The 25,737-nt window shown below is 39.8% G+C and overlaps 1 protein-coding gene across 1 annotated transcript in view; it reads left to right on the top strand.

The window, feature by feature from the left end:
- Positions 1-9,421: 9,421 nt before the first annotated feature.
- The window catches only part of hs3st4 (heparan sulfate (glucosamine) 3-O-sulfotransferase 4), a 109,698-nt gene continuing 93,382 nt past the window's right edge, over positions 9,422-25,737 (top strand). Inside the window, exon 1 of the mRNA XM_059558595.1 lies at positions 9,422-10,607. Within this exon, the coding sequence (XP_059414578.1) occupies positions 9,991-10,607 (617 nt within the window). The 5' untranslated portion in view covers positions 9,422-9,990. The remainder of the gene's footprint in view (positions 10,608-25,737) is intronic.

Here is a 25,737-nt window from a genome sequence, read left to right as displayed (position 1 = left end):
CTCTTTTGCCCTTCAGTTATGGTTTACTGTCCACGGGACTGGACAGGAGAGCCTCCAATAATCTCTTAATTAGGCGATGATGGACTATTCATTTAGTATGCAAAGCTGCAGAACTCACTTTTCACTGAGCAAAGCCCCCATTTCTGTGTCATCCGAGCCAACGCTAATGATATCAGCAAGTGGCAGCAATCTACTGTGGGGCCACATTAATCTTGTGGGTGATCTGTTTGATAAATGACCCTAGACTAGAAGTTTTAGCAGATTCCACCCTAATTATGCTGAGGGTGCTCCACCTGGGAGGTGCTTGGGGTGTCTTTGCAGACTCAGTGATGTGTCGATGCTCTACAGGTGATTCTAGACATTGCTCCAGTGTAAATCCGGTGGACCCTTTGGAGAGATGACGTCACATGTCCTGGGGCTAGCGGCCTGAGGTGAAGATGATGTATAGGACCCATTCCTCCAAGTTGCAAAAGCGTAAAATCATCAATTTGCGGAACGCCCCGAAAAGGGGTCATTAGAGGCTTTAGAACTATTACAAGCTGTTCTGATACTTTTAAATTATTTGAGAGATCTTCCACTGCCGAATTGCTTTCCAGGGTGTTTTTGCCATTCCATTGGCATTCAATTGCTTCTCTGTATTGCTCTGAGTTATGTTTGAAGATCGAATGCTCAGCAGGGAAAGTGTTGCATCAGCTGAAGAAAAATAAATAATTTACCAATGTTCTCTTGAGAGGCACAGGAGAAGACATCTTTTCTCCTTGAGTAGATTCTTGTTCTCCAAATTAGTCAAAAGATACAAATATAAATAATAATTACTTTTCAAAAATATCTTACAAGATTTAGAGGTTTAGATTTAGAGATTTAGTGCAGCTAAAAAATTATCTTAAGTCACTCACCCATTTTTGTACGTCTTCACCAAGTTTTAAGACTCTCGCTCTCAAAGATCTTAGCTTTGTTTAAGTAGAGTTTTGTTATGTACTTCAGTTGCTAAATTAAAATTGGGGGGGGGGGGGATCATGTCAGGTCACATATTAAAATACTACTATACTTTACAAATCGTAACACTTAAAAATTTTATTAATCATCTTAAAATCGAATTTAGTCATCCAAGCTCTATAATACTTGCTAAAGATCACATTTAACAATAATATTAGTGTTCATAAAAATTTACTTTTGAGTGTTAAGTGATGACAAAGGTGGTTAAATGTAAAAAAAAATGTAAATAAACACAAACTATTAAATTAATTCTTTATAATTCAACGTCTGAAAAACAGAAAGAGAGTATGTCACATGTTGTTCAGTTTGGACTTTGTTTTCCTCATGCACTGTTCCCCTTCATTGATATAATTGTGTCATTTTATTCAGGTTCATGTTGTTAATTATCTTTGTTTGGTTTGTGTATTTAAGTTCCTGTGTGTACAGTGCTAGTTTGTCAGGTCTCATCAACATCAGCGTCTGCATTTATTCTGCCCTGTGTGTTGGATCACCCTTGTTGGATTACCTGTGTGTCAGATTAAAGACTTTATAAACCTTCTTCATCTTCATGCGTTTATTGTTAGAAGTGTAGCTATGACAGATTGCATTTATTATTGGTGTGTTATTAGTGTATTTAGAAATTAACTCTATTAAGTGTTAAATGACAGCAAGTGATTAACAAATAAATCATTTACACAAATAAATATCCAATATCAACCACTATATATCAGGCAATAGTCATAAAAAAAAAAAAATAATAATAAATAAATTAAACCTATTGTCCAATAACTGATGTCGGACTGATATTGTGCATCATTAATTTGAATTTTTATAACCTTGACACTTATTGTTGAGCTGTAAATGCAATCTTAAGACTGTCTTGCCCCTTTTTGAGTAGATTCTTGTCAAATCAACTAAGTTTTCTAAGTATTTTTTAAAGATATAGAAGATAATACTATAGTGCAGTGAGAAATGTTATCTTAAAACAGTCACTGTAAGGTCTTTACCCTGCAAATGAACACAATAGTCTTATTAACAGTAGTTCCTCAGTGTTTCATTGCAATTCTGTCCTGCTGTACAGGAGTTTGAAGGATCAGCAGGAGAACCTTAATGAGAAGAAAAGCCTTCATAAGAGGGCTGATGTCTCCAGGGCAAAGCACGGCCTAGTGGATGTCCGCAGGGAAATTCTTTGAACTCTAGTTTCTAGTAGCGAGATGCGAGACTCCCCATGGCCCCTGATTGTTATCCAGCCCGTTCTCTGCGGTTTGCCGTGCTCTTTCTCTCCAGAGCTCATGACCCCTTCAGAAGTCGTTTTGATTCTCCTTCCCAGCAACCTGTCCTCTGTGACTTTTTATTTCAGCTCTGATTTGTCATCTCTCATTATCTTTTGGAGTAATGACATTAGGATCAATAGGCTTTTACTCTTCCAATTTCTATCATGCCCAAATGATGAAATCATTTAATTATCTATTTTATGTTTCATAGAATGCAACTATGCTTTTTGGAAATGTTTCATTTGTTTGTTTTCTTGTTGATTACACAGACGCTGTTGACAATATTAAATATTCAACCTCCCTGCTTTCCCTTTGCAGTCAACCAAATTCATGTGTTGTTAAGCCCTTCAAACATCACCGTTGCATTGCTACTATTGGATGGATGATTTAATTGCATTCACATACAATAAAGTAAGGATCTAAAAGGTCAGCAGGAATTCACGAGTTCACGCTTACATATGACTGAGGTATGGTATGCGTATTTGGCGTGCTGTCCCCGTCTAATTGTAAAGTGAACTCGAAGTGAGGATATGGGGTGGAGGAGGGATGCTGATTAACCGTCAATGGATAGAGGTAAGTCAGCGATATTTATACTGTGGGATTGATTACTAGATTGTGGTCCACCTGTGTTGATTAGGCTAAGTATCTGACGCGCTCCTCCCGAACCTTGTTAACGAGAACATCATATACTACAAAAAAAAAATAAAGAGGCTAGTGGATTTAATACACATCCATCACTTTTTTATCATCTAATTAGTCTTCTGCATGGCAGGCGGTTCAACATGGGAGGAAACAGTGGAAGTGATTCGATAAAGGCCTGCTATCTATCATTTCACTTGTGCATTGACAGACTGCCTGACCATATCTGACTCTGTCTTTATAGTGTCAGCAAAGCACTCCTGCTTGTTGCACTATTGCCTTACAAAATTGTTATCATCCCTCTGATGTCACAGGAATAACAGTTTCCTGTATAGGGCATCAGTTGTAACCCAGCACATTTTTATCACCCTGATGCAGTACACATGACTAAAATCAACCAGAGAGCATCATTTCATATCCAGGATTGTGGCATATTCATAGAAGGGATGTTGTAACTGTGTTAAATTGCTGACATTTCTACATTTAAGTGCTGTATTTGAATGACTGCACGTGTTCTTCTGTGGACAAGATGATTTTTCCCCTTAAACTGTACTCTACTGTATTATCTTAATTTGTATCTTCAGTCATCTCAGGACCAAAATAAAAATGGAGGCTGAAATTATTTTTTTCTGTTTCCATAGGTGCAGTGAAATTGATTGGAGCTATCAGCTGATCATCAGTTTATGCCATAGGCCGTATAGAACTTCTGACTTGCTCAGGCCTCTACACGTATTTCCATGTGCATGGAATTGTATTTATAAATTTTTTTATCATTTATTTATTTTGTGTGCCTTAGGGGTTGCCATTTTCTCTTCACTTAGACAGTGAAAGCATCTCTGCTTTTGCCTTGAGCCCACGGCTTGGTGAACATGTCATTTTTCCTTTTTTCATCTTCTTTTTTTTTTTTTTTTTTTTTCATTGGAGGGGAAGGACATGTTCAAGTATGGTCAGATAGTAAGAATGTCCAAAACAGAAGGCAATGGATAGGGAAAAAAATAACTAACTAGTTAACATTGTTTAACATTTATTAATTAACATTTGATATTATTACCTATTGTTAGCACATCTGCATATTTATATTTTGCCATATTGTCTGTTCAATTTATTATCTAGGGTAACAATAACATCAGGGCTGGGTAGAAATGTAGGTCAAATGTTTTAAGCATGATATATTTTTTAAGCATATTCAGATTTTTTTATTTTTTTATTTATTTGTTTTACTATAAATGCCTCTAAGCACACCACACCTCAAATAAATGTGTGAACAATGTGACTTTGTGGGTTTATAAAATCAAAGAACCCAAAAGAAAGAGATGTGAACGAATCTTTACCTGTATGTAAAAGGCATTAAAAAGTAAAACTATTAATTATTAGAGCAAATATTGCATTATATATCGTGGCACCGGAGTAATAGCTAAAATACTACTTACAAATATCATGTCTATTGGACATCATATTTATCTCTGTTATTTTATTTGTAAAAATGCATGCTGTGCAGTTTATTACAGTTTTAAGTTTTAATGTTTATGTAGGCTATTAGACCAAACTTCTATTTCCGTCACTTGCCACTCACAGCTCTGACAATTATATGACTGTTTCGAGCATTTTTGGCGAATTTCACAGGATTTCCCTTTGGACTGCATGCCAGAAGCTTAGAGTCCAACTGCCAGCCAATCTTTTAAATAGCCATGGATATTTAAAAATGTGTTTTCCTTTATTGTGAACTCTACATTGCATTTTCTTGTAGCTTCTAGGCAGGTGCTATCTTTAAAGTAACTTTTATTTAAAAAAATACAAATACATTCATCAAAATTTTTGATCAAAGAATTGTGTCTCCTAAAGTGTGTGGTGCTGTATATCCAGTAAGCATTTGTACCTACGTTTGAGAGGTCATTTCAACATTGAGAGTGAGAACAGCAACACTGCCACATCTAGATAGGTGGGTGCCCTATATGTGGGAAGAGGAGCTAGCTGCAGCAAAAGCCAGCACAACACAAGTGTAGGTGTTTCTGACAGTGTAGGTGCTGTAATTAAAGTAAAGTTTAGTATATTTGAGGAGCTCCAGTGCTGGCATGTGTCAGTTATAGAATAAACACACTTGATGTCATCATGATGTTTCATGATATACAGTTTCTTTATACAAAAAGATGTTAATGAAAAACCAGTTAATTATATATATATATATATATCCATCCATCCATCTTCTTCCGCTTATCCGGGGCCGGGTCGCGGGGGCAGCAGTCTAAGCAGAGAACCCCAGACTTCCCTCTCCCTAGACACTTCCTCCAGCTCTTCTGGGGGGACACCGAGGCGTTCCCAGGCCAGCCGGGAGACATAGTCTCTCCAGCGTGTCCTAGGTCTTCCCCGGGGTCTCCTCCCAGTGGGACGTGCCCGGAACACCTTCCCGGGAAGGCGTCCAGGAGGCATCCGGAACAGATGCCCGAGCCACCTCAACTGACCCCTCTCTATGTGGAGGAGCAGCCGCTCTACTCTGAGCTCCTCCCGGGTGACTGAGCTTCTCACCCTTTCTCTAAGGGATTGCCCAGCCACCCTGCGGAGAAAGCTCATTTCGGCCGCCTGTATCCGGGATCTTGTCCTTTCGGTCATGACCCAAAGCTCATGACCATAGGTGAGAGTAGGAACGTAGATTGACCGGTAAATCGAGAGCTTCGCCTTGCGGCTCAGCTCTTTCTTCACCACGACAGACCGGTACATCGACCGCATTACTGCAGAAGCTGCACCGATCCGTCTGTCAATCTCCCGTTCCATCCTTCCCTCACTCGTGAACAAGACCCCAAGACACTTAAACTCCTCCACTTGAGGCAGGAACTCTCCACCAACCTGAAGTGGGCAAGCCACCCTTTTCCGACTGAGGACCATGGCCTCGGATTTGGAGGTGCTGATTCTCATCCCAGCCACTTCACATTCGGCTGCAAACTGTCCCAGTGCATGCTGAAGGTCCTGGCTTGATGAGGCCAACACGACAACATCATCCGCAAAGAGCAGAGACGAAATCGTGTTGTCACCAAACCTGACCCCCTCCGGCCCCTGGCTGCGCCTAGAAATTCTGTCCATAAAAATCATGAACAGAACCGGCGACAAAGGGCAGCCCTGCCGGAGTCCAACACGCACCGGGAACAAGTCTGACTTACTGCTGGCAATACGAACCAAGCTCCTGCTCCGGTCGTACAGGGACCGGATAGCCCTTAGCAAAGGGCCCCGGACCCCATACTCCTGGAGCACCCTCCACAGGCCGCCGCGAGGGACACAGTCGAATGCCTTCTCCAAATCCACAAAGCACATGTGGACTGGTTGGGCAAACTCCCATGAACCCTCCAGCACCCTGTAGAGGGTATAGAGCTGGTCCAGTGTTCCACGGCCTGGACGAAAACCACACTGTTCCTCCTGAATCCGAGGTTCTACTATTGGCCGGATTCTCCTCTCCAGTACCCTGGCATAGACTTTCCCAGGGAGGCTGAGAAGTGTGATCCCCCTGTAGTTGGAACACACCCTCCGGTCCCCCTTCTTAAAAAGAGGGACCACCACCCCGGTCTGCCATCCCAGAGGCACCGTCCCCGACTGCCACGCGATGCTGCAGAGGCGTGTCAGCCAAGACAGCCCCACAACATCCAGAGACTTGAGGTACTCAGGGCGGATCTCATCCACCCCCGGTGCCTTGCCACCAAGGAGTTTCTTGACTACCTCGGTGACTTCAGCTTGGGTGATGAACGAGTCCACATCTGAGCCCTCAGCCTCTGCTTCCTCAATGGAAGACGTGACAGCGGGATTGAGGAGATCCTCGAAGTATTCCTTCCACCGTCCAACGACATCCCCAGTTGAGGTCAACAGCTCCCCACCTCTACTGTAAACAGCATTGGTAGGGCACTGCTTCCCTCTCCTGAGGCGCCGGACGGTTTGCCAGAATCTCTTCGAGGCCGACCGATAGTCCTTCTCCATGGCCTCACCGAACTCCTCCCAGGCCCGAGTTTTTGCCACCCCAACCACCCGTGCTGCAGTCCGCTTGGCCTGCCGGTACCTGTCAGCTGCCTCAGGAGTCCCACAAGCCAACCAGGCCCGATAGGACTCCTTTTTCAGCTTGACGGCATCCCTTACTTCCGGTGTCCACCACCGGGTTCGGGGATTGCCGCCTCGACAGGCACCGGAGACCTTACGGCCACAGCTCCGAGCGGCCGCTTCTACAATGGAGGTGGAGAACATGGTCCACTCTGAATTAATATCTCCAGCCTCCCTCGGGATCCGGTCGAAGCTCTGCCGGAGGTAGGGGTTGAAGATCTCTCTGACAGGAGACTCGGCCAAACGTTCCCAGCAGACCCTCACAGTATGTTTGGGTCTGCCGAGTCTGTCCAGCTTCCTCCCCCACCATCGGATCCAACTCACCACCAGGTGGTGATCAGTTGACAGCTCCACCCCTCTCTTCACCCGAGTGTCCAAGACATACGGCCGGAGGTCGGATGAAACGACCACAAAGTCGATCATCGACCTACGGCCTAGGGTGTCCTGGTGCCACGTGTACTGATGGACACCCTTATGCTTGAACATGGTGTTCGTTATGGTCAAGCTGTAACTAGCACAGAAGTCCAATAACTGAACACCGCTCGGGTTCAGATCAGGGGGGCCGTTCCTCCCAATCACGCCCCTCCAGGTGTCACTGTCGTTGCCCACGTGGGCATTGAAGTCCCCCAGTAAAACGACGGAGTCCCCAGTCGGAGCACTTTCCAGCACCCTTCCCAGAGACTCCAAGAAGGCCGGGTACTCTGCACTGCCGTTCGGCCCGTAGGCACAAACGACAGTGAGAGACCTATCCCCGACCCGAAGGTGCAGGGAAACGACCCTCTCATTCACCGGGGTAAACTCCAACACATGGCAGCTGAGCTGGGGGGCTATAAGCAAACCCACACCCGCCCGCCGCCTCTCACCATGGGCAACTCCAGAGTGGTGAAGAGTCCATCCTCTCTCGAGGAGTGTGGTTCCAGAGCCCAAGCTGTGCGTAGAGGTGAGCCCGACTATCGCTAGTCGGAACCTCTCAACCTCACGCACAATCTCGGGCTCCTTTCCCGCCAGTGAGGTGACGTTCCACGTCCCTAGAGCTAGTTTCCGTGTCCGTGTCCAACACTATATATATATATAGACACACACACACACACACACACACACACACACACACAAGAACTACAAGAAGCTTACAGCAGTGACTTTATCAGGAAAACAGAATGCTGACTTTAAACGGATGCTCTGAGCTGGAAGCTGTAGAACATGAGGGAGATGATGAATGGAGTGATCTAAAGGAAGGGGACACATCGTTCAGCTCACAAGTCATCTGTTTATTTCACTAAAAGACATATGTCTAATCCTTGGATCATATTCAAAGAAAAAGGTCCATCACCTGTGATAATAAATGAATAAAATGAAGATAAAGAAATTCCCATATACAGAACATTCCACAAGAACATTGCTGAATTCCAGAAATACGTGCATCCACCCATTCGGTCATTCTTCATCTATACAGTCACTCCTGAAATCCATGCATTAATGTGCTGTAATGTGCATTAAGGTACATATCATGAAGAATCACCACTCTTTACTCAGGCCAGTAGAGAGCAGACATGAGCTGCTCTGTATAGACCAAAGTTAGTGTGTCTGTAATAAAAATGGAGTCATAACAATATAAATGTGAAATCAGATATAATAAAAGGAAGACATATATTCATATAGTGAGCTGCTGTAATATTCCTCGTATCAGTACTGCTTTCACTGAAACTGGTACTGCAAGATTTGCAGGTTATATGAGTGTGACAAACACCCACCACACTGTAAAAAAAGTATTCTGTTGTAAATATATACTGTAAATAAAACAAAGATAATTGTTATATGTTTTACAGAAAAACAATGTGTAATTCAATTTGTCACTTGCTGTTCTTTTGTAATTATTTGAGCCCTTTTTTCTTTTTTTTTTCATTGCAGAAAATTACAGAAAATCTTTTCTTAATTAGAAACTTTGATTTTTACATACAATTAAATAGGTTTTAGTGCATTTAGTCCATAAAGATTTATTTATACCATTAACATAATAAATATATGTTTACTATAAATATATATTAGTTTATGCAAATTAAACTATTTTGTATTAGGTTATTTTGTAACATTACTACAAGAGTTAAATGATATAATCAATTAAATATCAGTATTATAAATCAATATAAATATTAATCTGTTAGTATCAAATATTTTATTATGAAATAAAGTACATTCTATTGTGTTTTGATAGGACTATATGAATGTATTTTTGTTTCAACTGTTATAATTACAAGCGTGTCTAATGCTTTCCTCCTCAGTCGTCTTGTAGAAAGCGGTAGGCGCAGCGCCAGTTTTTTACTGTAGTATTATTCTGGTTTTTGGATGAGCCCAAGGCTGATGCGCGCATCACGTCTACCAATCAACACGAGGCGTTAAGACTGCGTGCTGCACTCTCAGCCACTGAGAGAAGTCAATGAATATTTATGGCGAGGCTGCTCACTCTCCAGCGCTCAAAGTTAGTGGATTAGCAGTGGGAGGATGACTGCGTGATACAACATCAGCACCTCGTTTGGATTAAGATCCAGCGTTTGCGCCAATTGCCACTTGAAATCAGCTGTGTGAAGGACAGCGGTGTCAAAACCGCACTCCAGAAGCGGTATCGGGGGAAGACGTGCCCTGCACATCACTTCAGAGACTTTGCTTTCTCTTTGCCCCTTTTCTTCTAAGATGACAAGACTTCCATCAGCAGCAGCATCACCCTCAGTCCAAGCGGGCTGCTCGTTTGGAAGGACGCCCGACCGCAGCCGTTCTCATCTGCAAGTTCAATCCGATCAATTGTGACAAAGGCTGTCAGCGTCGGAATAAGAAATCGATTCTCAAGACGTTCTTCTGGAATTTTAACGATCCGTTTTCCTCAAGTGAAGTGCGCTTGGAGAGCGCGGGGCTCCTCGCGCTTTCAGATGTTTGCGGTGTTGATGGTGACGGATTATTGTTGTTGAGTGTCCATGCGAGACTTGGGGTGAAAACATGTCTGGCCACTTCTCTGAGAGGGTCGCTGCTATCAGAGATGGCATTTTGGTCCAGCACTTCGGTTTTTACTTCTAAAGTGCCTCGGAAGATCTTATTCATGTTCACCCTTTCTCTTTCTGTCACATATCTGTTCTATAGCTTGATGAGCTGTTACAACTCCTTCCAGTTCCAGGAGAACTACGTTTATCAGGGGAGGCTAGTGACAGAGGAAACAACTTTTGTTACACTGAGGGAAAAACTTTACTCCACCTCTTCCCAGGTCTACCTCGACGAGGAGTTCATCGATAGAACGTCTACAGAGCAAACTATCGCTGTCTCGAGCGTTAGAAATAGCTTGGGGATTGACGAGAGGACGGCGGGATGGGCTCGAGCTCAGGTGGCTACGACCAGCAGCATGATGTCGCGCGCCGCCGCTGCTGCTGGAGAGCACGCGCACCCGGAATTCAGCACCACGGACAGCGATCTTCGGAGAGTGGTGAACTGCACCTCGGATTACGGGGTTAAAAAATTGCCCCAAACCATTATAATCGGAGTGAAGAAAGGGGGGACAAGGGCTCTGCTGGAAGCTTTGCGGGTTCATCCCGATGTTCGAGCAGTTGGGAATGAGCCGCACTTCTTTGACAGGAACTACGAGAGGGGGCTGGACTGGTACAGGTGCGCCCTTCAGGTTTCTCTGTTGTGTTGTTTATGGTTAAATGACAGATAACGATGTCTGTGCTGATGATAACAATCTAGTTTAAAGTTCATGGAAATAACATTTCTTTCCTGATTTTAGTTGAATATGCTTTTGAAAACGTTTAGTTTTTTACAAAACAGTTGATTTAATCTCAAGCAAAATGCTTATCGTAATAATAATAATTATTATTGTTATTAATTTGCAAACAACACACACACACATGACAACAAAATGGCTTCCTTCGTGACTGACTTTTGATTTATTGGGTAATTTTTGTAATACTTTTATTACATTATTATTTTTAGTTGCTAATTTAATCGTAAATAATAGTGAAATATTATGCCAAACTACTGATACAAAAAGTAATAATTTAATCTGAAATTAAAAAAGGCATTTTTTGAGTCATTTGATAGATCTGGGCAAAACATATGGTCAATGAGCATCTTGTCATTGACCCGTATATCAGGGTTGAGTTCTCGTTCCTTCCTTTACTGTAAATAAGTGCTTGCATTCAGAGCTTGCAAAATAAAATAAAATAAACAAACAAAAATTTATATATATATATATACCATTATTGCATTTTTCAAAATGGTCAAGTAATTCTGAAGAACACTAGTTTAGTAGAAATGTCTTATCATTTATACCAGTGATCAAAGCTTTTGAAGACATAAGAATGTACTGTTGTATACATCTAAGTTTAGTACAATCGTAAAATGATAAATAGTATACATCTTTATTTGACAAAAAAAATCTTTTGATCAGGGCTGATCAGAAGTAAATGCTACTTCTGTAGGCCTACGTACTGCTTTTGAGTAGGCCTATGTCTACACTCAATATAGCCTTGGTCATCTGCTTTTGTCTCCCATTTTGTAGTTGAGAGATGCTTTAGTCAGTCAATTAGTCAGTAGACTATACATATGTGAAGATTCAAAAGCAACCCTAGCCTCAGGCTGCAGTAGATACTTTTGTCCAGCTTCAACATAATTACTAGAGCAGCATGACTGTTTCATTTCACGCCGAATGCATGTTCGCAATCACTGCTCAGTAGAGCCAGGTGCAGTGAATGCTCTGTTGAGCACTTTCAGCACGCCTGAGCTCCGGACTCCCAGGTGTGCTCAAATCCTGAAGTGCTTACTCAGGTGTATGTACTTTCACATACACATCCTTAACATGCTTTGACTCATCGGTCTGCAATATTTCCTAGTTTACTATTTTCCTAGTTTATCTCTCCACTCTATTTACAATCAGAACCAGTGCAGGTTAGTCAGGCTGTTTTTCTTTGGAGTGCTTTTCTACATAGACCTAACATCATTCAGCCAAGCAGTTGTCTATGGTGAGAAGAAGCTGTACAAATAGCGTCTTAACGGTAGAGAGTGAATGAGCATTAAGCCATGCTGCGGCATGTGCTGGATCCGCTTGGATCTGATAGCCTTGGGCTGTGACTCAGAGCTTTGAGGCCAGGCAACATCTGCCGCAATTCACTTCAGAGCGAGCAGAACTAGTAACATTCGTTCATTTGCCTGGTTGTTAATGCGAGCTGTTTCATTACAGTTGTTGTGTGGGACTCATTAGACCCGGGGATGACAAGCATATATAAATAACACCTAAGAGTGCTTGTGTGCTTTAGAAAATCCCTTAAGCTGCCTTAAATTTGTTTCTACATGCGCTTGGAACATGACATGTAGCTTGGAGGAATATCAAATATGTAATGGCCTACCATACTCACCAAATGAAACAACATTACATGTGCAATAAATATCTGGCTATATGTGCAATTAGTCAAAGCGCCAACTGAGGGGTTAAATGTAGCTAAAAAAATATAACAAATTGCTAATAAACTGTATTTAAAACAAAATGTTATTTGACAAGATATTAAATGGACCTTGAATGTGATGATATTAAATGACCCTTGAATTTGATGACATGAAACATCACAACATGCATGCAACATTTGTGTTTTAATATTGGCTTTTAAGACCGAAATCTCACCAAATGCTTGCAAACTGATTTGCATTTGCAGAAGTGGCTCATTTCACACTTAGCTGTGGCTGTAAAGCTTAAACATGTGAAATGTGTAGTTCATTAATGTAAATAATTATTATAGTAAATAATTCCATTTATTCAATCTCCTGTCATTTGCAAAACTGTATGACTTTCTTTATTCTGTAAAACACGAGAAGATATTTTGAAAATGTGAAAGTGCTCTGTTTCTGCCTATACACTGTGGAAAAAATAGAAATTTCACAAATAATTATAAAGAAATGGCAAGTAACACATTGAATTACATGTGAAATTTTAAAGTAGAAAGACAATAGTTTTATTTACGGCTTCGAAAATTGTTATACAATGTACATTGAAACTCAATGTTGTTTGACCCATTGACTTTGCAAGGACAGAACAGTTCTTCAAAATATCTTCTTTATATTCCACAGAAGAAAGAAAGTCATACAGGTTAGGAACAACATGGAAGTGAGTCAGTTGTGATGTTAAGGTGGTCTGTCCCCTTTAATATGCATAAGAAGGCATCTTGGTTTACAAATATTCTGTATGCAAAGATGCAGAGACAAGCCAGTTTTACATTTTAAAGCCATCATGAATAAATATCCAGCGGTAAAGGCTTTTTGGACTTCATTTGCTGGGCATATATATATATCAAGAGAAGTTAGGTAATCTTTTCAGTCTTGAAATGTGATGGTGCTCCTCCTTTACAGCCTGATGCTATGTTTAAAAGGCTTGTCAGGGAGGACTGGATGCTCTGTTAAACTCCTGTCTGCTTTTAAAAGAAGCCTCACTTTGACTGAGTGGGTAATGCGTTCCCTCTGTCGAATAATAATAGCTTGGCATCATTAGACTAATTGCGCCACTGTTGGGTTTCACTCTTAGATTAAAGGAGTGCAGGAAGGTAAAAATGAGAGTGTTAAAGCTGAAGTGTGTAATTTTTGCAGTTTTAAAAGACTCATATCCCAGCTTAATATGCAGAGACAACTTTTAAGTAAGCCATTTGTAGGGCAAAACATTGCTCTTTTTGAGCATTCCAGATCCCGATTAGTGCTGGGTAAAAATAAAGTTTACATTTTGCAATGATACAAGAATCAGATGTGCTATATAATGTGTGTTACAGTATGTGGTTATTTTGTTTTGCTCAAAAAAAAAAAAAAAAAAAAAATATATATATATATATATATAAGGACATTCACAACATTTTACAGGCTTCTCTGATCTGTTATTCATTCTATTCAATAGCCCCCACACATTATTCAGAGCTGGTGATCCTTCGGCTATTTGACCTGACAAGAGTTTTTCCATCTTTTTGTCCAGTTGCAAACCTGTAAAAGAGGTGGCCTTTCAAGAGATAGCAAAGAATCAGCATTGCGCAAAGTTCTTTTCCTTTTTGTTGGAAATAAAATACATTCTGACCGATGAGAGTTATTCACTGCTGAAGCCCACGCATTGTTCTAGTTATAAAAAGTCAGATATACTAGAATTTAGTATTTGAACACTCGGGTTCAGACGTTAGTTGATCATGTCCATAGTTAATGTAGCTCATCACTGTGGTTTCTCTGATAGAACACCTGTGTGAACCTATTGAGAATTGACAGGTTCCCTGACACCTTTAAAAATAGCTTTAAAAAAGTAATTTGTGAGAAAAGCCCCAGCGCCATTTGATTGCAGATGTCACTTGCTTTGACTTGTAATGCAATGAAATACAGACATTTTTAAGTGTGGCTTAATTGCCCTAATACTTTAAGGGCCACTGGGTGTAGCGAATCATTTGCAAGTTTCTGAGGAGTATGAACAGCATGCAGCATTGATTCTTTCCTGTCATAAGCAGAGACACGAGCCTCTGACAGAAGGAGCAAGTCGCAGAGGCAGATCCATTGCTGAGCGATGCAGGACAGAACCCAAACCCTCTATATATCCCTTGTTTACCTTCTCTCAACATGTCACGCTGCAGTTCAACCCGACTCTTGCCTCCTGACTGCTGGCTCAAAGCTGTGAGAGGAGGTGGGCCGCTTCCAAGCTCAAGCAGGATACCATCTCTCTCCATATAGCCTAGCCCCTGCACCTCCCTGGGATGCCCCAATCTGCCTGCTCCCGATAAGCTTCTGCCAAGGCATGCAAGGACGCACCTCTGGGTTCTCGGATGCCAACGTGGCAGTCATGGAATTAAACTTTTAATTAGCAGCATGCCCCTGTGCCTGTCGAGAGTGAGTGGACCGCTGCAGTCAGGTCTGTCTTGATCCCCTATTTCCACTTAATTAAATTCACCAGCACAAGTGAACCCAGTGACTACAGGAAATTCTGTCCTGGCACTTCACGTTTATCGCCCTTCAAGTCAACCTTTGGCTAGATGCGAACATTGTGCCATTCCAGTGCTGAGATACAGCTGCCGAAATTCCTGCACTGTTGATGGTTGAAAACTTCGAATGTACTTGTGCTATTATTTGTTTTGACATATTGATAATATGTAGGCATCTTCCGGGATCCAGCTTTCAGGGTTGCATGAAGAGGCACGCGCATATTGTTTGGTCCTCCAGAAACAATTCCAGACAGTTCAATTAAAGTCAAAGAGCATTAAAGTGTAAGTATTCACACAGTGCCGCAGTCTATGAGAAAGGTTCTCTGTGGCCTAAAGAATCAAGGTGAAATGTGAGCTCATATTGCGGAATTTACTCAGAGGTCGGCCTTCCGGGTTATTTGAGTTCATTCCTTTTGCGGCACCAGAGCTGTACATGGAATCACAGCGTTTTATCTTTAAAGGCTGAGAGAGGAAAATCCACCCTCCGTCAAGACTCTGCAGTACATCTTTTCTTACTCAACCCCTCAACGCCTCACTCTTTCTGACAGACATCCTTGCTGCCTGCTGGGCTGAATCCTGCTAGAAAGTTTCTGAAGAGATGATCTTCATCCAATTCCACAAGTATAATTTAGTCATGCTAAGAATCTAATTTGTCAATTTAATTTGCAGCCATTAAAATATTGGCTTCTTTGCACAATCTGCCATTAACACACTGCCCGCTTTGTGTCTGGGCATGAGAAACTAAACCTTGTCCTTGTTGCAGAGCAAATATGGAGGCTGGTTAAGCTTTGACTCTTTTTTTTTTTTAGCCCCACATTGTCAGCCACTGCCTCGAGTATTAAATTATTTATTTTGAGCCAAAAATAAAGAGTAAACTTAAGTCATTTTGAGCTTAAAAGAATTCTCCCAGGGATTATTTACTTTCCACAGATTTGCCATGATGTGTTTCCAGTCAAAAGAAACAATGTTTTCATTCGACAAAGAGCTGGTTTACAGCCATCTTAAAATCTCTCTGAATAAGAATTCCCGGGGACAAATAGGCATGTCAATCATACTTGACAAGATTCCAATTTTCTCCATGCATTTCCTGCTGCACCTTTTTGCATATTGGGCAAGTACTACAGGCTCAAGATAGACTCAAAAACAAGCTAATGCAGTTCAAACAGGAACTTTGACACGCTGAAGTCACGCAGTGAGGGCAAACATGAGGCTTCCAGCGTGTCTCACGGCTTCTCCTCTGACCTGACATTTATCCTAGCAGAGCGTTACTTTTCCTCAGAGGAGCATTGGGGATGAGAAAAAAAACTCTGAATCCCTGCTAGGAATGTGACACATGGCTTCACCTGCATCTCTCTGTGACATCTGACAGAGAACACAGAAATCCTAATACACATATGGCTCTGGCAGATAAAGGATTCTAGTTAAAGGAATAGTTCCCTCCCAAAGTGAAATTTCTGTCATCGTTTTCTCACCTTCTTGTTGTTTTACATTTATATGCTTTTATTTTCCTGCAGGAATTTTGAAGAATTGCTATGCAGCTCTTGGCACACAATAACAGATGTATAGTGACCACATCTGTCAACCTTAAATGGTTTGTTCACCCTAAAATGAAACACCGTTATGGCGTCCCAAACCTGTTTTGAGTTTTGTTTATATGTTCAGTTGATCATTGACAGACAAAGATAATATTTTTAATGAAATCTGAGATATTTCTATCCCTCCATTGTGCCTTTGTGTCACATGAAAGAACAAACATTACTGGTTCTCATGCACCAGTCAAGCACATTTGTCCTTCTATTGATCATCTTTGATAAGCTGTATATGTATGTTGATCAATGTTTAAATCTGAATAAAAGCATAAAATCTGCTCATTTTATAATGTAATCGTTTCCTTCAGAAAACTTGTATTGAACAGCTTGATATGTATAGATTACTTTATGAACTTTTTAAACCATGACAGTTTTGGTGGACAGGACAGATACTTCTCAGGATTCATTAAAATTTCTTCATTTGTGTTTCGATCACATGTTTTGAACACAAGTCTTATGGTTTGGAACGACTTGAGGGTGATGTGTTTTTTCGTATTAAAAATACAAAAAATTCTGATAAAATGCAAAACAGCACTTAATGGAGTCTTCAAACAGTGAGGATAATTTTGTTGTCCTGTCGATTTTTTAAAAAACAAAAAGAAGGTAATATTGGTTCCATCCAATCCTGAGATTATAGATCTATTCTCCCTACTTATTATAGCCAAAAAAACTGAAAAAATTCTAAACCGATCCGAATTGTTTTATGACAGACAAATATTTCTGAGGCAATGTGTAAATGTGATTGACATAACATGAGGTTGTATTTATTTCTCAACATGCGAAAAGTTTGGACAAAACTGTCAGACTCAGTGTGCAATGGCCATAAATGTTGAATTGTCATTTTAGGCTGAATTATCTCTTTTAAAAATCCAAAAGTGGCATTAATGTGGTACATGCAGCACATTTCCAAGTCTGTTCCTCAGAAAAGCTTATTATTTGGCTTCAAAAGACATGAAATAAGTTACCCTGACTACTCTTACAATCCTTTGTGATGCCTTTTTTTGTATCTTTTTTGGTCTTGACAGCACTGGTTCACTGTGAACTTGTTCTCTGCAGATATTCTCTAAAAACTTGCTGCTATAAACTTTTTGTGTCCCATGGAAACAATAACACCATATGGTTTTGGACCAGCGAGAAAAAATAGTGAGTGACAAATTTTACATTTTCAGCTGAACTATTCTTTTAACAGTTTACCAGGGGAATGACAAATTGCAAATTAAGGTTTTTCCCATTTTGCGAACAACCGAATGTGAACAAACAAACAAGAAAGGCAGCTATTTAGCAACGCTGCTTTGTGAATGGTCTGTGACATAGCTCACACCACCCGTCTCTTCAATAATATACGCAGCTTAGAAGATTGTGACAGGCTTAATTCAATTATGGCGGTGAGATGTGCTTACACTCCGTAGGTGTGAGCTAATTCCTCTTTTAACACCCCTGAGTCACTGTCACAAACAAAGACAAACACACTCACTGGCTTCCAGAAGCTTGTTTGCTGTGATTGTCCCATAACCTTTGAAGTTTCTCATTGCTTACTGTTGTTTATTTATTAATTGTGCTTTTCCTTGCCTGGAATCACCATGAGATATTCAGCTAGAATCATTTTAGCATAGTGTGAAGCAATGTAGGGATAGTATTTTGGAAGTGTAAACCGACTGCAACAGTTTCAACATACTGAGTTCTGGTGCTTAGATCCTGTTCTTATGTGACTTTGAATGTGTTTTTGGGAATTTTGCCTGTGCCATTGTCTATTGAGGTGTCAAGTTTCCCGCCATCAATTATATGCATGCACCATTAATCAAACCTCACACGAGAATGTTGCACAGTATCAGCTCAACTCACAATAGTTTTTATGCAGCATCTGCCACATGTGCCAAGAGTCCTTTGAGATCTGGCCTAAACTGATGAGATGAAAAAGGATTCTTTTGAGGATTATGCTAATTGCTAATTGGAGTTTCAGAAGGAGATTGTTTTCCTCTGGTAATTTGGATTATTGGCATGTGAGATGTCAGTTTGGGCCATGTTTTGGTGACATGCTTTGTTTTTTCTGTGCCTGCCTATTAAAACTAAAAAAAGATGGCAAGTTTTGCTTTCTATTATGCATTTAAACTGCATTTAATTTCTCGACAATGATTGTAACTTATGATGCACAGTAGGACGTTTACCTCCAGTGTTTGAAAGGTAGTGAACTGAAGTCACACCTAATTGTATTTCATGTCATTTCTTTAGTAAAATTAAAACTTTGTCTTTTGCTCAAATATAACAAATATCATAAACAACTGTAGTGGAAGAAACAGCCGAGCAACAGAGAAGGACAGCAGCTTGTGTATGTGTTGTCTCGTTTTCTCATTAGACTATGTGTGATCGTCATTGCTAGGAAAGTTTTGGTTCATTTTATTAAAAAAAAAAAATAAAAAAAAAAAAATGCGTTCTGTACTAGACTAACTGAGACTTGTTATGGCACTTGTATACTGTTGTTGTGCTCTTGTTGACCTGACTGCTTCTATTGTTCTCATTTGTAAGTCGCTTTGGATAAAAGCGTCTGCTAAATGATTACATGTAAATGTAAATGTAGTGGCCTTCTCTAGCTTAAATAAAACTGAAAATGTTTTTTGCACAGTCCCTTGTAGATGCTACATGTGTGTTTTTCAGTTCTTGCCCACCTCGCCTCATGTATGCATTTACTATTTGTTGTCCATGTCTCCCTTTACCTGGATTTACTTTTGTTTTGTTAGTTAATAAATGCTTTATGTTGCAATTTGATCCTATTTTCCATCTTTCCGAATCTGACAATTTATACTGACTGACAGCTTGAACAGAAACATGCACTGTTGTTTAATGAGATCGTAGTATGTACAGTATGTCTTGAAAGTTTTCTATAGAATTGTTGCAGTTTTCCCACAGCAAAAGAATAGGATTTTTACTTCCAGAACCCAACTGTTGCAATATATTGCAGCGCTCTGTGTTTTTCAAGAATTCGAAGAAACTTTGTGTTAAAGTAAACCTTTTTGGTTACCTGCAGTGTTCAAAATAAGGTATACAAATGAGGTATGCTGTTTTTATGAAGCAAATTCTGAAATTGAGAGAAAATTATTCCACTAGTTGAGGTACTTTAAATGGTCTTTGTTTGCCACTGTACCACTTTAAATCCTATCCCAGCTTTAGTCACTTTTTCCTTCTTTTATCTCAAGTTAATACACATTTTCATGATTTTAAACAACAGACGGAATGATATAATGTGAAAGAAATAATAAAATAAGTCTCTCTCCCCTCAGACATGCTGCTCAGGCTGCCAGCATGTTGCCGGATTGGTAATCTCTACTCACTTACTCATTCCACACGTTTTAACGTGTTTGCAGTGACGCAGACTCATTCTTCACAGCCATCCACCCCCATTTTCCCTCTCGCCTGCCTCTACATATTTGAGAGCACCTCAAGTATGATTTACTTTTTGGATACGTGTTCATTATTAACCTGGAAAACACAGTTGGAAATGTGTTAACACACATAGGTTTAGGTGATCATCCTGATTAACAATGAACCCAAATCTCTGTTCTGTTCATTCAAGGTCACTTTCCAGTCACAGCTTCGATATACTCAGTCCTTCGGTTACTTTAAAAGGCCAACAAACCATGAAAGCGCATCTGGGCAGAGGTGAGAAGGTAGCAGTGCTGTAACTAATGGGTTTATTTAATTTAATTTACTGCAGCAGTCCGGGATCACAAGAGCTATGCAGGCCGGAGAGAGATTGAGGTTGCTGTGGGAAAGAAAGAAAGATTAACCCTCTTTTAAAAGGGCAAAATTCGCTCTCATGTCATGCTGGATTTTCCTGCAGAGATGTGGCACTGTAGAACTTGGCAGAACTAAATGAATACAGGTTTTTGGAGGAATAGGGCTCTCCAGTTTATTTCTGACAAGCCTCCTAATCAACGTCACGCTGGGGCAGCATGCACTGGGTTGAGATTCGTTCAGAAATGAAAGCTTTGTAAACACGTCCTTAGATGGAAGGAGCATTTGCCGCAACGACTGCTTCTCGATGCAAAACACACACACACGCCTGACCATCATACGTGAAAGATGCAGCTGAAGAAAAAAAGGCTGTGTTTACTGACTGATAGAATATCATGGGCATGGTCAAGCATGCGTTGTAGTAATTAACGCTCACTAATTAGGAACTCGCCTGTGATGCTGCTATTGTGCTTACGTGTCAGTGCATATCTGTTTCGGTGCATGCTGTTCCCAATTAACAGGCGAAATGTCTCAGAATTCCTGATGCAATCTGTGGAATGTAAATCAAAAAACCCCAGCAGCCCTTGGGTTTGCATAGACACAGTTCCTGCTGAATTGCTCACAGAGAGCTGTGTTTTGGAATAAGCTGACTGAATACATGCACGCTCCACATTGGGTAAATCCAACAAATGCTTCAGGGTGCAGAAAATGGATGTGGCATGATAATTAGTTAACCAACAGAGCGTTGCCAGAGGAGGGAATGTTATACCTAGTGTTTAATAACAGATAGTTTAATTTGTGATGCTTGTTATGTGCCCATTTCTTCATAACACGTTGGCGTTTTTTTGACAGTTCCTCCTTTCCTTTACCTCCTCGCAGACATATCTGATGTTCTTTTCTTTATGTTTTTGGTTTGAGGTGTCAAAGTGTTGTAAAACATTCTCAATGTTGATAGATGCCTAGGGCTGAGGCACATTTAGACAGTGAATTTTTGTTTGCTTAGTTCTCTTAGAATTCGCCTTTGGCTGACTGTGTCATGCTAAGATTATCATGCGGGGTGAATACACACAGGGTTTCTGGGATTTGACTATCATCACATCCATTTGCGCCACCTTTGTAGCTATGAATGGTGATGTTTGATGGGATTATCTGACATCAAGTACCATTTTCTGCTGTGAACGTTTAGGATGGGATGCATACAGTCAGTTACAGCAAGTGGTATTTGGGCACTGACAACATGCAGAGTTGTGTTTTGATTTTAATCACAATCATAATTGGGAAATTCAAGGTCAGATCGTAATTTCTGGTCCAGCAACGGTCAATCGCATGATTATTAATCAATTCAATGCACTCAGACTGAAGTAGTTTAAGTCTTTGGTTATTTTAATTGTGATGATTTTGGCTCACATTTAACAAAAACCCACCAATTCAACATCTCACCAAATTAGAATATGGTGACATGCCAATCAGCTAATCAACTCAAAGCAAAGGTTTCCTGAGCCTTGAAAATCGTCTCTCAGTTTGGTTCTCTGGGCTACACAATCATGGGGAAGACTGCTGATCTGACAGTTGTCCAGAAGACAATCAATGACACCCTTCATAAGAAAAATACACCACAAACATTCATTGCCAAAGAAGCTGACTGTTCACAGAGTGCTGTATCCAAGCATGTTAACAGAAAGTTGAGTGAAAGGAAAAAGTGTGGAATAAATATGTACAACCAACTGAGAGAATCGCAGCCTTTTGATGATTGTCAAGCAAAATCGATTCAAGAATTTAAGTGTTAAGTTTCCACAGTCTGTGATGTTTTGGGGTGCAATGTCATCGGCTGGTTACTGCACCCAATTACCAAGAAAATTTGGAGCACTTCATGTTTCCTTCTGCTGACCAGTTTTTTGAAGATGCTGATTTCATTTTCCAGCAGGATTTGGCACCTGCCCACACTGCCAAAAGCACCAAAAATTGGTTAAATGACAATGGTGTTGGTGTGCTTGACTGGCCAGCAAACTCACCAGACCTGAAGGCATATTTGGTCTTAATTAAGGCAAAACATCTTTGTGTTCCCTTTAAAAAATTGTTCTTAAGAAATGTTATGCTTATTAGATGTTAGATTAAATGTACACCCCTGATGTACTGCATTTGCCTGGACAACTTTAGTCTGTGGACTGAGGTGATGAAGTCACTGCAGAATAAAGTTCACAGAGATTAAAACAGTTGTTGTTTAGGGCACTTAACATCCCACATGTGATGCTACACATTATTCTGCTTTAAAATGTGCAACCAATATATCTTAAAGACTAAGAGAAGTGGTACATATCATAGATTCATAGTGATGTTAGAAAGTAGTAATAGAATAGAAGGCTTAAGAAAGGTCACATGAATATGGGTGCTAAAAAGTAAACTCGAAAGTTTGGACAGAATTACATTTATGTTAACTGAAGTATACACCAGCGAGTGACATGGGAATGAAACGACATGCCACCTGCCTAAAGCAAGGGAAGCCCCACTGTGCTTTAAATGTCCCTTTTGCTTTTTAGCTCTTATTCATCCTGTTCCTGACACTGTGCACAATTCTTTTTACCTTTTGCATTATTCTCAAATGAAAGACACAACAAAGTCCACCACATGTTCTGCCAATTATGGAAACTCAGTGAAGCAGTCCTGTTGTGATAATGAATGTAATCAAGTCTCCTGTGGCACAAGCACAATAACATAATTTTTTGTCAGTCCATGTGCTGTTTAGCATTGTAAGTTACACTAAAAGTGACCACAGCTTAGACGCAGAGTGCTTATGGTTGACATATTTCATACAAAGCCACTAGATTTTACACATTGATTCCGTCTTAGCAAATGCTAAAATTCTCAGCGGCAATCAGGCGCAGTCCAGGCGAGCTTTTATGATTTCCACCCACATACTCTTATCCAATATCTGTCAAAATGAAAACAGACATCTGTCACAAAATCTCTGAATGCTTCATTATTAGAGACACTTGCTGTGCAATCTGTGTAGAAATCTTTTAAATCTTTAATGACTCTTGCTGTACATTTTATTTTTTCATTAATTTTGCTTTACACTGTCGGCTGAGATTGGAGGTTGAAAATTTTATTGATGCTGCATTATAGGTTGGTCATAGAATGGTGTTGTTCTAGGTATCAACAGATTAGTTCACCTAAATAAGGAAATCTGGCATAATTTACTCACACTCATGTTGTTCCAAGCTGCAAGCATACACAAACCTGTCACATCAAGTGATGCTAAATGGTTGTCACTTCTCTCGTAGTCAAACACTATGAATATGAGGAAGCATGAATGAGATTTAAGAGCTACATGAGAGGTGGAGGATCATCGCTGCACTTTCACATGCTTTTGTTTTTCTTTGAGGCTTGATAATCTCTGATCACTATATGTTTTTGTTGTATGCAAATAAGTAATTTGAAAATTATTTTTTATATTGTTTTCCAGAGTAAACAACATGGATTTTGGAGTAAATAATTTTTGGTTAAACTTCAAAGCCCGTATGAGTTCTTTAACAGCACCATATACAGGAGTTGAATGCACTTTATTGTTTTAGCTAAAACTACAATTGAAACTGAAACTATATTAAAAACAAACAAACAAAAATGTTTATTTCAGCTATTTGTCAAGGCAATATTTCTCAGTTTCTCAGTGAAATAATCTAAAACCAAAAAAGTAATTATAATAATAATTGTTCACTATTATTATAGTATATTAGTTTATAATACTAATACTACAACTAATAATAAATACAACTTTGATATATTAAACATTAATTAAAATGACAAAACAGCAATATAATTTGAACTTTAATATTAAAGTAAAATCTGAACATATAAAATAAGATATAGTTAAAAATATTAACAAAAACTGTAATAGCACATCAGGGATGCCAAAATAACACTGGTAGTGAATATAGACCTTTAATTTTAAGATATAACTCATACTGTACAGTTTTGTTTAGTGCAAATTTAGACCATTATTCAAACCCAGAAATGTTTAAAGATTAAATAAAAATGTATAATAATAATAATAATAATAATAATAATAATCCACTTGTCTAAAAAAAAAAAAAGCATGACACCTCCTGAAAGTATATAGCTTTTAATGCGAAGAACGATGGAAATTAAAAGGTTCTGAAGTGGTGTCCCAGTGTAAAATTAATTTTGCCACTAACTGGAACCTTTACATTTTAAGAGCGACCACTTAGAGTCACAGCGTTTGATGGACATGCACTTCAAAATAGCTCTAAGCAGAGCTCATCCAGAGGCTCTGCAGAGATCTTCTTCCCATTTCAGTCAACTGCGGCAAGTCGCTGCCCTAATATGGCAGATTAATTCATTATTAATTTTCCTTCCTGTGCTGGTGAAAGCCTGGGCTGTTTGCTTGTTATGTCTGGGGTGTGTTTGTTTTGGCCGAGGTGCTCGGCCTTTCCGATCCTTTTTATTAACACAGGCCCTAATGCCTTGATTTAATGCAATCTCAGAGGTCAGATATTGTGCTGGCAGGCACAGAACACTTCCTTCCTCCCTGCCCCATTAATAACAGCAAACAAATCAGGGATGTGCCATCAATTTTCTCTCTGGTATATTAGTGCAACTTGGATGTGAGATGTGGACATGTTTATTAAGAGAGGAGAGCATTACTCCTGTGCAGCTCCAGCCAGAGGGTGTGAGTGGGTATATGTGTGTTACATACAATATTCCCCTATGACCAGAACGAATCCATATTAAAGTCATCTTAGATTTATACTGTTTTTTGATGTACTGTAAGTGGACATGACTCTTAAGAATAAAGGATCCAATTAGAGTCACAAAAGACCATAGGAAGTCCTTTTTAAGATCCAAAAACAACCTTTATTCTCTAATTATTTTGCTAATCATATTTGCTAATCACCTTGAGTCTAGCTTATACAGTATTTCATTATGTTCCTCAACCTATGTTCCTCGCACATATTCTTCAGAATTGGCTGTGGAGATGTTGACTGTAATTAATTGACAAGAGGTAAAAAAAAAAATAATAATAAAAAAAACTCTTTTGCCGCCATTGACAAGTTTTTATGCTTTTCGTGTTTTCATTGTTATACAATCGGGGCGCTATTACACGTCTCCTGAATGAGTACAAAACCTCCTGAACAAAAACACACATGAACATGACAGAGAAACTAGCTCTTTTGTTAACAGATGCATATTAAAAACAGTGTGATTATCAGCAATAGACAGCATATAAATGAAAACTGTATAATGTTACATCAAAATGTTGATCCCGGAAGTGGTATATGTCTGTGCAAGCTTTGGAGGTATTGATGGGATTGATTTACTGGATTTATGCGAGGATAATGGTACTGAATATTAGCCAGATGTAGTTTTTGACAAAAAATGTCAAATTAAAATTAAAAGTATGCATTATTATGAAACCTACCTATAAGCGTTGATTTAAAAAAAAGAATGCTTTAAGCTAGAATAAAACGTTTT

This window comes from Carassius carassius, chromosome 9 (genome assembly GCF_963082965.1).
Source record: "Carassius carassius chromosome 9, fCarCar2.1, whole genome shotgun sequence".
Classification (NCBI taxonomy): domain Eukaryota; kingdom Metazoa; phylum Chordata; class Actinopteri; order Cypriniformes; family Cyprinidae; genus Carassius; species Carassius carassius.
Note: the sequence above shows the minus strand (reverse complement) of the source record. Positions and strands in the feature narration are given on the sequence as shown.